We start from the raw sequence: 14,264 nt of genomic DNA, 5'->3' as shown, positions 1-14,264 counted from the left end.
TATGTATACTCTTTATCTACTGATTGTATCTATATATATATCTTAATCTATCTCTCACTTTATCTATCTCTCTATTTACAGTGTATCTCTCTGTCTCTCTGTCTGTCTGTCTGTCTGTCTGTCTCTTTCTATCTTTGTCGCTGTCTCTGTGCTACTGCGAGAAGGTCAGTAGGTTATGTATGAGCTCGTGCATTATATGATGATCAGTATCAACCATTGTGCCCATCACACTCTTTATACCTGCGTTCATTCATGTTACTCAAAAACCCACCTCTAAAAGCACCGGTCGATCACTACTCAGTATGCTTTTCTCCGAGTGCTAGATGTCAAAATAGAGGTTGGCTGTCTGTCAATACCTGTGGCATACAAATGTAGGTGCACAAAATCCACGATTTAGAGCAAGGTCATAATTTTGCTATCGGTCACACACAAAGCTCCTTCCGCTCGCTCAAGCAAGAGTTGGTGTACAATGGGAGCATTTTCATAATCATGCTGACTTCAGGAAACTGAGCGAATAAATTATGCGGTGACTTTTTGTCAGCAAAATATGTTTTATTTTACTCATGTGACATGTCATTCACATGGATCTCACATGTTTCTCCCTGAATGTTATGTTCGGTAATGTAATGACTGCTGAATTTGCCTTTTCTTACACTTGTATCCTTGTGATCAAAGTACTTGTAGTTAAAGAAAAATAAGAGATATTCTTTATATATGTCACAGTATGATCATGGCATAATCCAAGTGCAATAGTGTACATACGGTGTACATAATTTTTGTTGCGATATTTTGATAGTGTAATGATTGAAATATGAACAACATATTTAATATATTCATTATGGATGTATTGTAGCATAATCATATATTATGTGATACAGCTGTACATGCATAGGTATGAGTACTGCTGCATATGGTTTCTATTTTTAGGTTGTTATAATAGAAATGTATGATATCAAATTAGATCATTAAGTATTTTAGCTTTTCTGCTTTGCATTTATCTACAATGTACATGTATATCCTTGCTAATTACTTAATATTGCTTCTTTTTGTTTCATAACCAAAAATGATGTGATTTCAGATTGAATTAGAAGGCACATTAAAAAAAAGAGAAAAACATTGAAAGAATGATGCAATACAAGAAAATCATGTTAACCCTTTCTGTGCCAGGGACTTACATATTGTAGGACAGTGTATACAATGGGCTGTGGTTTTATGCAAAATAGCAGTCAAGGCATCCAAGGGGTTAATGGGAGAAGTGCCTGTTGTCATGGAGACACTGTGTACATGGTGTTCACTCACCTACTAATGAGATTGCCCTGTCCTGTATCCATCCAGGGGGCGTGGTCCTGCAGCAGCTCCTTGATTGGGTGCGGCTCCACTTCACCGAGGGCGATGCCAAGGCCCGCAGCGTCCTGACGGCGGAGGAGATCCAGACCAATGACGAGTACTGGTCAGCGGTGAGGACAATTATCTCTCATAGATGTTTTTTGTACAGTATGTCCCAAAAAGCATTACAATCGGTTTTTCGCATTGATAACTCCCAATGTGATTAAACTGTCTAATGGGTCGTTAAATAAAACATCTTAGCTCGATTTTGCAGGAAACCCCATTTAATTTGGTTAAGTAGTCACAGAGAAATGTGGATTGTTGTAATTAAAGCATGTCATGTGTCAGATTCTTCCAAGTTTGGCACTTGGATGCTTTTGGAACTGCATATTAATGTGTAAAGATAATGGACAGAACTTGGAGGGAAGGGATTTCTGACATGCTCTACAAAACTCCTCATTTCTCTTTGACCACTGAAGCAAATCAAATGTCTTTTATGCCTCCGCCAACGAAGTGGCCGGAGGCATTATGTTTTCGGGTCGTCCGTCCGTCCGTCCCGTTTTGTTTTTGTCAATATCTCAAGAACCATGTGGTGGTTTTACATCAAACTTGGTATGAGGGTATAACCTGGGGGGATAATACTTTGTTTGGATTTTAAGGTCACAGGGTCAAAGGTCTAAGGTCACAGGTTATTTTGTGAAAAAAAGGTTGAAATTTCATGTTTTTCTACATATCTCGCAAATGGTTCAAGGTATCTTCATGGAACTTAGTATACAAATTTGTATATGCATGCACCGATGGGCAGTGATTATCTATCAAAGGTCAGGGGGTCAAAGGTCAAGGTCAACTCCTCAAAATATCACTACTTTCCTTATATTTATGCAATGCTTGAAGGATTTTTTTTTAACTTGATGTATGCATGTATAACCCAATATATATTCTGTGGGAAGTTTCTTGCACTCTGACGTTTTAATCATTTATCCAATTGAACCTAGTTCTAGGAAATTGAACATTCAGCACATTTGTGGCAAACCTGTCATTTTAATATTTTGCCAATTGTGTGAAACTGTCATCACACATTGTCAAGACAATGTACTATAGACCTATTAGGAGAACCATGGATTATGGCGGAGGCATACACCAGTCGCCGTAGCGACATTTGTAGTTTTCTTTTTTGTTTTGTTTAGATGTGGGCAATGAGTCATAGTTTCATACTCTGAAGTTGCATATGGATTAACTCACTTTGTAATTTGTTGGGGACATACTGTATTTCAGTTTTCCCTATTAAAGTAAGATTGCATGCTTGATCTGCATTATTATATCTAATTGATTAAGTTGATAGTGACTTTTCTTGATTCTTCCAAATTGTTCAAGATGGCGTTAACCTTTTCTCTACAATGTATACCAAAAAATCTGTGGTCACCTTTGTGCTTGCTTGTTTTGTGGTTTTTCGTGATTCTTCACTCTACTCTTAAACATATTTTGTGATCTTCTCTGTGCAGATCTACATCTACGTTTTGCAGGGAAGGCTGACAGAAGCGCGGCACCTGTTGTCCCTCAACCCAAAATTTCAGCAAGACACCCACGGGGTAAGCATGTATGCACCTCATGCGTCAGTAAGATTCTTTTCTACCCAATTGAGGTGATATCCCTTACAAAGAGTTTCCCAAACTGTTTGGGAGGAAAAGATAGATACAGCGTATATGGATAGATGATACATACATACATACATACATACATACATACATACATAGATGGATAGATAGATAGACAGACAGACAGACAGACAGACAGACAGACAGACAGACAGACAGAGACAGACAGAAAGAGAGCAAAAGATGTCAGATATTAAACACTCAAAACTTTTCTGCAAGGGCAACTTTTCATTGTTTCTTTTCTCAAAGTGTTACCAGGGGCAAATGGTGAATGTCAAGTATTAAACATACCTTTTCAGTGATGAACTTTTCCTTGATTATCTGTTATTTGCCTCATTTTGTTACGATTAAGCCACTTTGCTGTAGTAGATTCATCCAATATGAATTTCTGCTGCTCACACTTATTCACTCGATCCCCTGTCTCCCATCTCCATTAGGCCTTTGGCAAAATTGACGAGTTGATGCGACGCATGCCTGTCTTTGGCGCCCTCGGTCGGCAGTCGGTCACCGAGTTCGACCTCAAGTGGCGCCACTGGCAAGACCTGTGTCGGCAGTGCCTTGAGGATCACAGCTTCACCTCCTACCCACGGCTGGAGGTCATTTGCAAGGTCAGTACTTGATTTTATTATTGTGCTTTACCCCTGCTGATATTATAGATGCTGCATTCACAAAATACTGTGGGAAATGCACGTTGTAGAAGCGAGTGATAACTTGAGATCCGGAAAGGACAAGTAATGTAATAATAGTTTAATTTGTAGTGTATAAATAGGAAAAAGAATGGACTTTCACTACAATGCAAATACATGAAGTTTCTTTCTATTAATCAAAAATAGGAGTAATCCAACTGCTTTAGGTGGGGAGGTGCAAAGCAAACCTCCCTCGTATCCGATGAGTGTGTGTATCTCTGTATTACCATGTCTCTCTCTCTCTCTCATAGATTCTGTCTGGGAACCAGAAGGTACTCCTGGAGGATCTGTCAGACCTGGTCCAGGAGCTGGGTGGCTGGTACCACCTCATGGTCTCCAGGCTCCTGTACACCAACCCTACAGTCAAGGCCCTGGACCTGCACTTTCACGCCAAGGTCAGTGGACAAATGTCAAATCTCTTTTCTCTCAAACTACAAGTCATCGAGTGACAGGCTTTTCCTTGTTAACCCCATGTGTGTGCTTCAAGTGTTGATGGGCACAGATCAATCTGTATTAGTCCACTGGGCTGTTTCCGCTCTCAAGCGTAAGCTTGTTGATTCTCATCCGAAAGGGCCTAGTTACATCAAGCTCTTGTTTTAAAAGAAAAAAAAAGAAAGAAAAAAGAAATGATTGGTTATTTGATTGATTGATTAAAAGGTCTTTATTAAAAAAAAGATCTGAGTGGGCGACTGAAAGTCGAATTACACAGATATACAAAAATTGTATATTAATATAAACAGAATAATATCATAACCATCACAGAACATCACATACAAACATACTATATAAACAATTAATACAAACTTTAACTCTACAAATTACCATATATTACGAAATCTTAAGTACAAAAAAAAAACAGAAAGAAAAATATATATGTATATATAGCAAGGACACAAGCCTACCTAAAGTTTTACAGAAAAAAAACACCAAAAAAAAAAAACCCACACCGAGCCACACAACACATCACAAAAAATTCTATTCATCTTCAACAGGTAAGGGAGTATTCAGTGTGGTTGGGAAAACGCGTCAACGAGGCTGTCATTACACAACTAACATTCCACGAAAAATAATATAAGACAGAAACAGCGAGTGGGATGCTCTGCCAGAATTTGAGAGTAAAACAAGGGAAGAGCATTGTTGCATTATCAGAGTACATACATGACCCACAACAAACAACATACACGCATACCAAGCTAGAACACGGTACATGCATGACCCACAACAAACAACATACATGCATACCAAGCTAGAACACGGTACATGCATGACCCACAACAAACAACATACACGCATACCGAGCTAGAACGCGGTACATACATGACCCACAACAAACAACATACACGCATACCAAGCTACGTGTAGAACACGGTACATGCATGACTCACAACAAACCACATACACGCATACCAAGCTAGAACGCGGTACATACATGACCCACAACAAACAACATACACGCATACCAAGCTAGAACGCGGAACATACATGACCCACAACAAACAACATACACGCATACCAAGCTAGAACATGGTACATGCATGACCCACAACTACATGCATACAGAGCTAGTTGTCATATTGACTTTAATACTCTATCACACAATCCAGAAAGTATGGCACATTTGTGTAATCAACTGTTGTGTTTGACAAAACTTTGCCATTCGCTCGTAGAGAAGCAGTCATGTCATCAGGATGTGTCTCTCAGAATGTGTACTCAGCAAAGTGTGTTTGCATAGTCAAGATGAACTGACAATACATATTCTCCAGGGGGGAGGGGTAGAGAAGAAAACTACCGGTTTAGGGTCCCCCCCCCCCCCCCCACCCCTCAGTTTGTAAAACGCTTCATTGTAGTTACTGTGCAGATTCTTATTTTTTGCATTTCAGATTTGTTTTGTGATTTAAAGCAAATACTTCAAAAGGATTGCAGAATGCTAGTAATATCCTAATAGTAGGATTATACTTGTTTCCTTTGTTGTTGTTGTAATGAGTAGGAATTATTTAATCTCATATACAATGCATTCATAATAAAGTATGGGAGCTTAATGAAAATTCTTAATTTTTTTTTTTTAAAGTTACGCTCACATTCATATTTATGTGGTTTTTGTTACGATTATTCACACTACTGTATACACCATTATACTGTATACACCATATATTTCGCGAGTCTAAATTTTCACGAATCGGGAATTCACAAGTGGTTCAATTTTTGATCATGGTGTACAGTAATGTACAGAGAAATGTATGTGTGCACATTGCTTTCATGTTGGGACCAGATAATATTTTTGTATATTGTGAAATTTGCAAGCACAAGTGTAGCATCCAACTCGCAGAATTCGTGAAAATAAAAACCCCACGAAAGATATGGTTTATACAGTGTCTAACATTGATTGATTGATTGTGATCTTCCAGGCCAGCATGGATGCCCTGGGCGTGTCTGGTAGGATGACCCCTCTGGATACCATCTTGGAGAAGGCCCTGGAGTTTGACATCTATCAGATGATCAAAATTAGCAGGTGGGAAGAACTTCAAGAGAATTCAGAACAAAGGCACAACATGTACCACATATAGTTGAATGATCACAGATAGCCACAGTCACACTGGGAAAAGGTTGTGAAGTTTAAGATTACGATCTTAAAGATCTTGAAGTTTTGCCAGTGTGACTGCAAACTTCTCACGAAACTTCCCACTCAAGCAAAGATATGAATATTTGAAGTTGTGTTGGACTGATCACTTGTATTTCTCCTTCCAACTGTCTGTCTGTCCATCACAATGTCCATCCCAATATCCATCCCATTGTCCATTCCAATGTCCATGCCTCGGGCAAGGTTGTTGTGATATTTTGCCCAGACTATATCACGTCCTTCACTCACAGACCTGCTGAGTCTCCCCGATTGCACAGGAGGCTCCTTGAAGAGTTGAAACATCTCTCTTTAAAATGCTCTGAGGAAAAAAACTAAATTTCAAAGGCCTCCTTGATCTTAGGTTCTTTCTCAAATACTTAGTTGTATATAAAACATTGGTACATCTCCCTGAATCCTCCTTGAAACCTCTGTGATTGTCATATGTTAATGTTGCCAGCTCTTCTCTTATAACAGAACTTATTTCAGATTCATGTTATTTTTTATGAGAGCTGTTGTGTATTTTTTTTTTCTTCTAAAAATGTAAGAGATGTTCTTCATGAACGTATTGTAGAAGTATATTTTGTGGAACTTTTACTTTGCAAGCTTGATATGTGCAAGTTTCCCATTTTTTACCCAAAATGTGATTTTTGCCATCAAAATACATGTATTGTTTCTGACTGTGCATCAGTATGCTTTTTGATCCATGGATGTTACTAGCTCCATTATCACTTTCTTGTTTTCCCCTGTTGTTGTATCAACCAGCGCAAACATGAGCAACTGGTGGTTTGTAGCCCACCTGGCGGACCTCCTACACCACTGTGGCCAACTGGATTCACACCAACTCAAGTGAGTAGGAACCACTGATCTCTATAGGGAGTATATCTAGATATCCCATTGGCCCATTCACGCTGTACAGACAATTGAAGCCGCTGTGCCACCATGTTACCATGCCCACTCTATGGGAACTTGCACACATTTTCCAAACCTTTGCCTACAACAAGATATTGCAATTTCTCACAATTTAAAACACCCTGTTCCTGTTGGCAATAGTTGCACCTCCTGTATTTCATGACTGTTGACAGTGCACATGGTTTTGCATACCTTCGATATGTTGAGATTTAAGATTTATGCATCGTATGTGGCTTCCAACAAAATACCACAAGAGTTTGAATCAAAGAGGTAACCATCATGTTACGCTGGGTTTTAAAAAGTGTGCAATTCATTCTGGTAGAATTGTATGGTGTGTTTTCTTTACCTCCAATTGTGAGATTTGTTTTTTTAAGTAATCAACCAAACAAGAGAAAGCTGAACATGAAAGAATACCTAATTTTGTTTTGTTTTGTTTTGAGCCCTTTTAGAATTAACAGTGACATCTCTCCACAATTTCTTTCCATCCAGCTTTGGTTCCGATTTACGAGAGTTCCTCCTTCTGGAGTATGCGTCAACGTTGATGTCACACAACAGGTAGGTTGCGTCACACATGATTCTCTTCTCAGCTGTTTACGCATGCCATGTCATCTCAACATCAAATGGACCAATGACTGGTCAGGTGCTCTTAAAATCTTGTGGAATAATGATAACTGTCATTTGTCTGTCATATGATCAATAACAGCTTGCCCAAAGTTTGTAAAAATTACGTGTTGGGTACATATTGAAGAACATTCCGGTGAGCTAAAGTTTTCCTGTGCTCTGTTGTATTGCCAGTTGGCATATGCTTTTTTTGTATAGTGAACTACTGTACGATTCCACTAAAAGCATGACGGTATATCACGTAATATATTATGTTTTTGTTTATTTTTTTCTATATGTACTCAACACATTTTCTTAGTAGTTCTTTAAAAAGTTGCAATAAGGTATCATACAAAATCTTGCAGTGTTTTGTCTTAAGTTCTGACAGACAATTGAATTAATTTTTTGATGATGTTAGTTACTGTGTAGTTTTGACTGTGACTAAAAGCAGCTCATACAAGCAACATTATACAAATGATGCACAGGATAGAGTGCGTTAGTGGAGATGTAGCACACTCGAGGGTATTTACAATCGTGAAACATGCACAAGGCGAAGCCGAGTGCATGTTGCACTACATTGTAAGTACCCGAGAGTGAGCTGCATCTCCACTAACGCCACGAAATAATCCTGTGCATCATTTGTTTTATAAAATGGGTCGAAAACTAACACTGTAACAGCATTTTTCACGTACCTTTGTGGGCCCAAACATTTACGCACGTCGCACTCGGAAATCCCGCACATATAAGTACTGTACATATAAGAGTATACGTACGCCACACATGTTATGCATGCACACGTACACAAGAAAGGCCGGCCGGCAGCCCGAACTAGAAGTTGTTTACAGGATTGCCAGCGCGTATAGTAGCGCGCGATGCACTAGTAACAACTGATTGAGTGCGCACTGCGAGTGTAAACATTGTGACGTCAGGCCGTGGATGTAACGTTAGTGAGAAATTAATTCACGCACACGTGACTCATTTCAGCGCTTCCAATTGGCTACTTTCTTGAACCCATTTTATAAAAGACACTCAAACACTGGATTGTGGATTACATCACTGTCCCTTTCTTTTGTCTTCCTTGTTTTGTCTTCTCTTTTATTTCCAGTCTATGGCATATAGTTGCAGACTACTTCGATTACTGTCATCAGTTTGGAAGGTACGTAGATTTAACCTCTGTTTTTGTTTGTTTTTGGGGGGAGAGGGGACGTGAGATGGAAATGCATAATTAGAACCATGAAGCAAATTTTAATGGAAATTAAGTTGAGAGTATTTTGAGGTCAGTAGTTTGTTTAATGCTTTCGGATACCTTACTATAAGTTTGAAACCTAGAACATAGATCTTACTCTCAAATTTTGCTTCCTGTGAAAATTATGCAGTTTGCTCTGAATACAGTTCACAGGCATCATACCACAAACCTGAAGGATGAAGAGCAAATGCATAACACATTCCAGCATTCTGCAAAACCAATTGATGTATGAGATGCCGCTGTAAAGATACCTGCAAAAAAGACAAGACTCAGTCCATTTCCTGTGACCTTTGACCCTTTGTGTGCCCCCTTTGCACACCTGACTCACTCAGTGACCTGTCAACTTTGCGTATTTTGCTCAAATGCACATTCACATGCAAACGGATGGATAAACTGCAGTATGCCACAGTACAGTGCAGCTTGCAATTTTCTCTGCAACGTGGCTGTACTACATTATTAGCAGAAATAATAATAATGTTTTCTTTATCCAGGGTAGCCTCTCTAGTATTGCCGCTGCTCTACCAGAAGGCCCTGCCATTATTACCCTTGCATTACCAGGTATCCATTTATACACCTGGGTCAGGAGGGACATGGTGGGTAAAAACATCTTGTCCAAGGACGTAAGCACTGGGCGGGAATCAAACTAGGGTCCTTCGATCGGGAGTCGGGAGTCTTATCCACTATCCCACAGCTCCTCAACGGTCAACCCTTTACCATGTACACCCCCTGGAGTGTAGGGCAGCAACGAAGGTTCTCCACCCGTCTCTGTTGCTGGCCATACTCTGGAGAGAAGTCCAGGACTGTATGTTGTCTTAGAAAACAGAATTTTGTCCAAAAGTGCTCATATGTTGCATTCTCTAAATTATTGCAACATGACACACAAAGAGTGAAAGAAAAAGTAGGTGTACCTCTCATTATCTCTAACATTAAGTGTGTTCTCTCTTCCTTTGCAGGCACTACTTGGAATTGTTCATCGAGAGGATTCCCCTGCAAACGGAGAGGAAAGCTCTAAAGGTCCTGAAATTGTGTGAGGACCGAAACATGCAGGAACAAGGTAAAAAGTGGTGCTCTGACTTACACTTTAAAAAAATAATAAGCTAGAAAAGCACTTGTAGAGTGCAGACCTCCGCCAAGCAGCTCATTTCCTCAGATTACTCGTGTACGTGCATGCTGAAAAGCAATTCGCCAGTATAGTACCTTTTGTTTATACGTCATCAGCTTCCAGCTATGTGGCGCCTCGCCTGAGCGTGTGCTTTAGAGCGCGTATGCAAGGGCTTTTAGACTCTCATCTGCCAAAAGATAGAAAATCCTTCAAAAATCCATAAAAATTCCCAGATCACTGCCAAAATTTAATCACATCTGTTTTTTTGTGTCATTATCAACTTTTCCTGCAAGTTTCATTCATATCCGTCTACAACTTTTTGAGTTATTTTGCAAACAGACAGACAAACAAACAAACCAACACTGATGAAAGCAAACCTCCTCCCTTTGTGGAGGTGATAAAAATGGTTGTATGGTTTACTGTTTCTACATCTGTCACCTTTGCCTGATACGCGCCAAAAGTAGAGAAGAATACAGCAAGAATATCCATCTCACTATCCCTCTTTCTTTCTTTCTTTTTTCTTCCTCACAGCCCAGAGTATTTGCAAAGTTCTTGGGATGCGTTGCTACCGTCAGGGTCGCCTCGGCTCCGCCCTGTCGTGGTGCCTCCGGTCGCACGACCCCACGTTCGCCACCTACCTGGCCGACAAGTTCCTGACGGAGTACAGCCTGAAGGGGGGCTTCACCAACATCGACCTCCTGGACAATCTGGGAGCGGGAATGCTCCTCAGTGACCGACTCACATTTCTTGGTAGGGAGACAAGTGTTTTCCCCTCCTCCCAAAATCTTTAAGAAAAACAGTTTCTGTCTTTTATGAATATTTGATGAAAAATGTTTTCCCATTTAGACTTGCATTCCTTGGAAGGAAGACAGGTCCCCCCGCCCCTCCCCCCTTAAAATCTTTTAGAAATACAGTTTCTGTCTTAAATGAATAGTTGATGAGATAAGTGTCCCATTTAGATTTACATTCCTTGGTATGGTGACAGTTTTTTCCCCCTTCCCAAAATCTGTAAGAAATATTTTTTCTGTCTTTTATGAATATTTGATGAGAAAAGTGTCCCATTTAGACTCAAATTCCTTGGTAGGGAGTAAGCTCCTCCCCCCCCCCCTCCAAAAATCTTTACAGAATATTTTGTCTTTCTTTAACGAATATTTGCGATTAAGAAAAGTGCCCCATTTAGATCCACATTGATAGGTAGGAAGCTAGGTTTTTGCCCCTCCTCCCAAAAGCTTTAAGAAATGTGATTTCTATCTTTTAAAGATACTTGATGAAGAAAGTATTCAATTTAACTGGCATCTTTAGATAATATGCATTGTAACAGTAACATACTAAAGGGAGCAATTCTGGATAACCTTGATGTAAACCCTGAAAATTGTATCTTGCATTTTGTAGGATTTCAGGAATATGCGCCTTCAGTTGTTAGACAGAAATCTTGATCTTCATGTTTCAGTAAAGTTGTTTTTGTGTTTTATTCTTAGCCTGTATTTCTTTTTTCCCATGGAAATTTGTGAGGGGAAAAACAAAAAATGAAGTTGAAAAAGTGCCAATAGGAAAGTAGTTTTCCGTGAACAAAACTCATTCGAAGTGTGGCCCTTGTATAAAGTTCTGTACCTCCAAACTTGTAATGCCTGTCCAGAGATAGAGTTTTCTGACCACACAAATGTTTGATGGGTTTTCATTGTTTTGGTTTTGGTTTTGGTTTTGTTTTGTGTTTCTCCATCTGTATAGGTAAGTACAGAGAGTTCCACCGACTGTACGAGCAAGGTGACTTCAGGGAAGCCGGGGCTCTTCTTCTGTCGCTGCTACGAGCGAGGCTTGCTCCCAAACAGTGAGTGTATGTGCTGGCTTTAGTACAGTATGGTCTCCTTTGATCATCCTCGATCATACAAATTTTGGGGGTATCTTGCGCAACTAGATATTAGTATACGTATTAGATATAAGATATTCACTGGCCCAGGACCAACGGGCAAGTTGTGTCGAGATTTCATGAAATCTGATTTTCCTCTCAAAGATCTGATTTTTAATGATATTTCTTCTGTTTGTGTGTTTGTTTATTTTTTAATGCCAAGAAGTTGTCATCTCTGCCTGGGCCCGATTTCATTAAAAAGTTGCTACCCAAGTAATTTTTTGCTGGAGTAGCAAGTGTCATGGTAATAACAAGAATCATGCTTTGGCTGCTCCTATGGGCATTTGCCATTCTTGCAGGAGGTGTCATTTTTACATCTTGTATGGAATGGGGCCAGATCAGCAATTGAATATGGGATATCCTCCTAAATAGTTCAGGGTCATGTCGTCTGTGTCGCTGTTTTTCCTGTCACGCCACAATTCTCCAGACTCTCCATTTTTGACGAGGGACTCTGCTTTTCCCCCTTGACCTGCAGGTTCTGGCTGACCCTGCTGACCGACGCCCTCCCACTCCTGGAGCTGGACGAACTGGTTTTCAGCAGCGCTCAGACCTACGAGCTCCTCCAGTGTCACGAGGAGCTTGACAGGTGGTTCAAGTCAGAGGAATACCAGCGGGATGTTCTCCCCAAGAAGAGCAAGGTGAGGATGGAAGGCACTGTTAAATGATATGGACTGGCCTTGAGGGGATACAACATTTATCGCCTGAACTAGAATTATATTTACCCAGTCGGAGATGTGGGAAATGCGATTCTAGTCAGGGCAACTGATGTTGTGTGTAGGGGGGGGGGGATCTATGAATTGTGCGAAGAGCCAAGAGTCATGAAAGTGAAATGCATGCAAAAAATTTGTTTTTACATTAAATTGAATGCCAGTATGTTGCTGCATGCTAGTGTTTAGTATTGGGCATTCAGGTTTGTTGTGTGTTTTATATCGACCAACTGTGTGTGTTCAACAAATTCCTCTATCACTAGTACCCATATATGTAGTATGTTCATAATTTTTTTGTGGTCAGCAATTCGTGAAAATTACATGCTACAGAAAAGGCTGCCAGCTCCAATTTTAATAGGAAAGTCTTAAATATGCCACAAATATTTCTTGTTTCACAGTTATGCTACAGTCACACACGACTGGATTTCGAACCGGGTCCATAAGGAATTAAAACTGTATTGACCCAGTTCGAGCTGTAGAGACCAGCATTGACCCACATCATAACCCGTGTCAATTCCTGATAAGATTCCGGGGGCTATGATACGGCAGTGAAAATCTTTTGGTCATGTTCAAAATTTTCTTACGGATTTCAATTCCGTAGGGATATCCGAATTGACCCGGTTCGAACCGCATTGCCTCGCATCGACCCGCTGCATCCCACAGCGCAAAACCATATGGACCCTTGCCGTGTACCGCATTGCCTTCATGCAACGGATGATGACAAGGTCTACATCCAGGTCGGTACGGATCGAAGTGGGTTGACACGGGTCAATTGGGATCAGAAAGGATTCATTTAAGGATTTGAAGCGATTTTTATACGGTTGGATATGGGTCAATACAGGTCTCTACGGCTCAAACTGGGTCGATACGGTTTCAATTCTTTATGGACCCAGTTCGAAATCCGGCCATGTATAACTGTAGCATACAGAAATTACCCTCCATTCCGGGACAAATCCGGCTCATTTTTACCCAGATCAAATCCGTTTTGTGACCCGTCCGTGTGTGACTGTAGCATTGTCAAGATTTGCTAATGCTCTGCTTGTCTCTCCGTTTGTGTCATTAGGGTCAGCTGGAGTTGGAGAAGGAGAAGCTAGAACTACTCCAGCTTGGTCTCTCAAGAAACCTGGCCCAGGCCGTGTTGAAGGAAGGCTGTGGCTGTCTCCCTGCCTCGTGATGCCAGGCCTGTCCCACTGTACCATGAGTTTGACCACTGGTCATGTGAGTGACAGCCGACCTTACGTTTGACCACTGGCTGTGTGTATGACCGCTGTCCAACAGTGGCCTTCGTCCATACAGCACAGACAATTTTGAATTTTGAGAGAAACCATGGACACTTTCTACCCCGGAGACAGCCCCTACTTTATCATAGGCTGTGTGCATGTGTATCTTCTTTTAACACAGGCAGTTTACCACAATTGACCACTGACCGTGTGTTTGACCACTCACCATGTGTATGACCACTGTCCAACAGTGGTCTTCCTCCATACAGCACAGATAAGTTTGAATTTTG

The 14,264-nt window shown here is 40.5% G+C and overlaps 1 protein-coding gene across 1 annotated transcript in view; it reads left to right on the top strand.

Moving 5' to 3' along the window:
* Positions 1 to 13,928, top strand: part of LOC139740944 (nuclear pore complex protein Nup85-like) — a 50,807-nt gene extending 36,879 nt beyond the window's left edge. The window contains exons 7-19 of the mRNA XM_071651529.1: positions 1,336 to 1,457; positions 2,829 to 2,915; positions 3,419 to 3,589; positions 3,919 to 4,062; positions 6,073 to 6,176; positions 7,047 to 7,130; positions 7,683 to 7,748; positions 8,899 to 8,949; positions 9,993 to 10,093; positions 10,673 to 10,891; positions 11,870 to 11,969; positions 12,523 to 12,685; positions 13,818 to 13,928. Of these exons, the coding sequence (XP_071507630.1) occupies positions 1,336 to 1,457; positions 2,829 to 2,915; positions 3,419 to 3,589; positions 3,919 to 4,062; positions 6,073 to 6,176; positions 7,047 to 7,130; positions 7,683 to 7,748; positions 8,899 to 8,949; positions 9,993 to 10,093; positions 10,673 to 10,891; positions 11,870 to 11,969; positions 12,523 to 12,685; positions 13,818 to 13,928 (1,523 nt within the window). The remainder of the gene's footprint in view (positions 1 to 1,335; positions 1,458 to 2,828; positions 2,916 to 3,418; positions 3,590 to 3,918; positions 4,063 to 6,072; positions 6,177 to 7,046; positions 7,131 to 7,682; positions 7,749 to 8,898; positions 8,950 to 9,992; positions 10,094 to 10,672; positions 10,892 to 11,869; positions 11,970 to 12,522; positions 12,686 to 13,817) is intronic.
* The last annotated feature ends 336 nt before the right edge of the window (positions 13,929 to 14,264 follow it).

This window comes from Diadema antillarum, unplaced genomic scaffold (genome assembly GCF_040938485.1).
Source record: "Diadema antillarum isolate AM-2024a unplaced genomic scaffold, OU_Dant_1.0 seq00000891_RagTag, whole genome shotgun sequence".
In the NCBI taxonomy this organism is placed as follows: Eukaryota; Metazoa; Echinodermata; class Echinoidea; order Diadematoida; family Diadematidae; genus Diadema; species Diadema antillarum.
The sequence above is the reverse complement of the archived record's forward strand: the minus strand, read 5'-3'. Positions and strand labels throughout refer to the sequence as shown.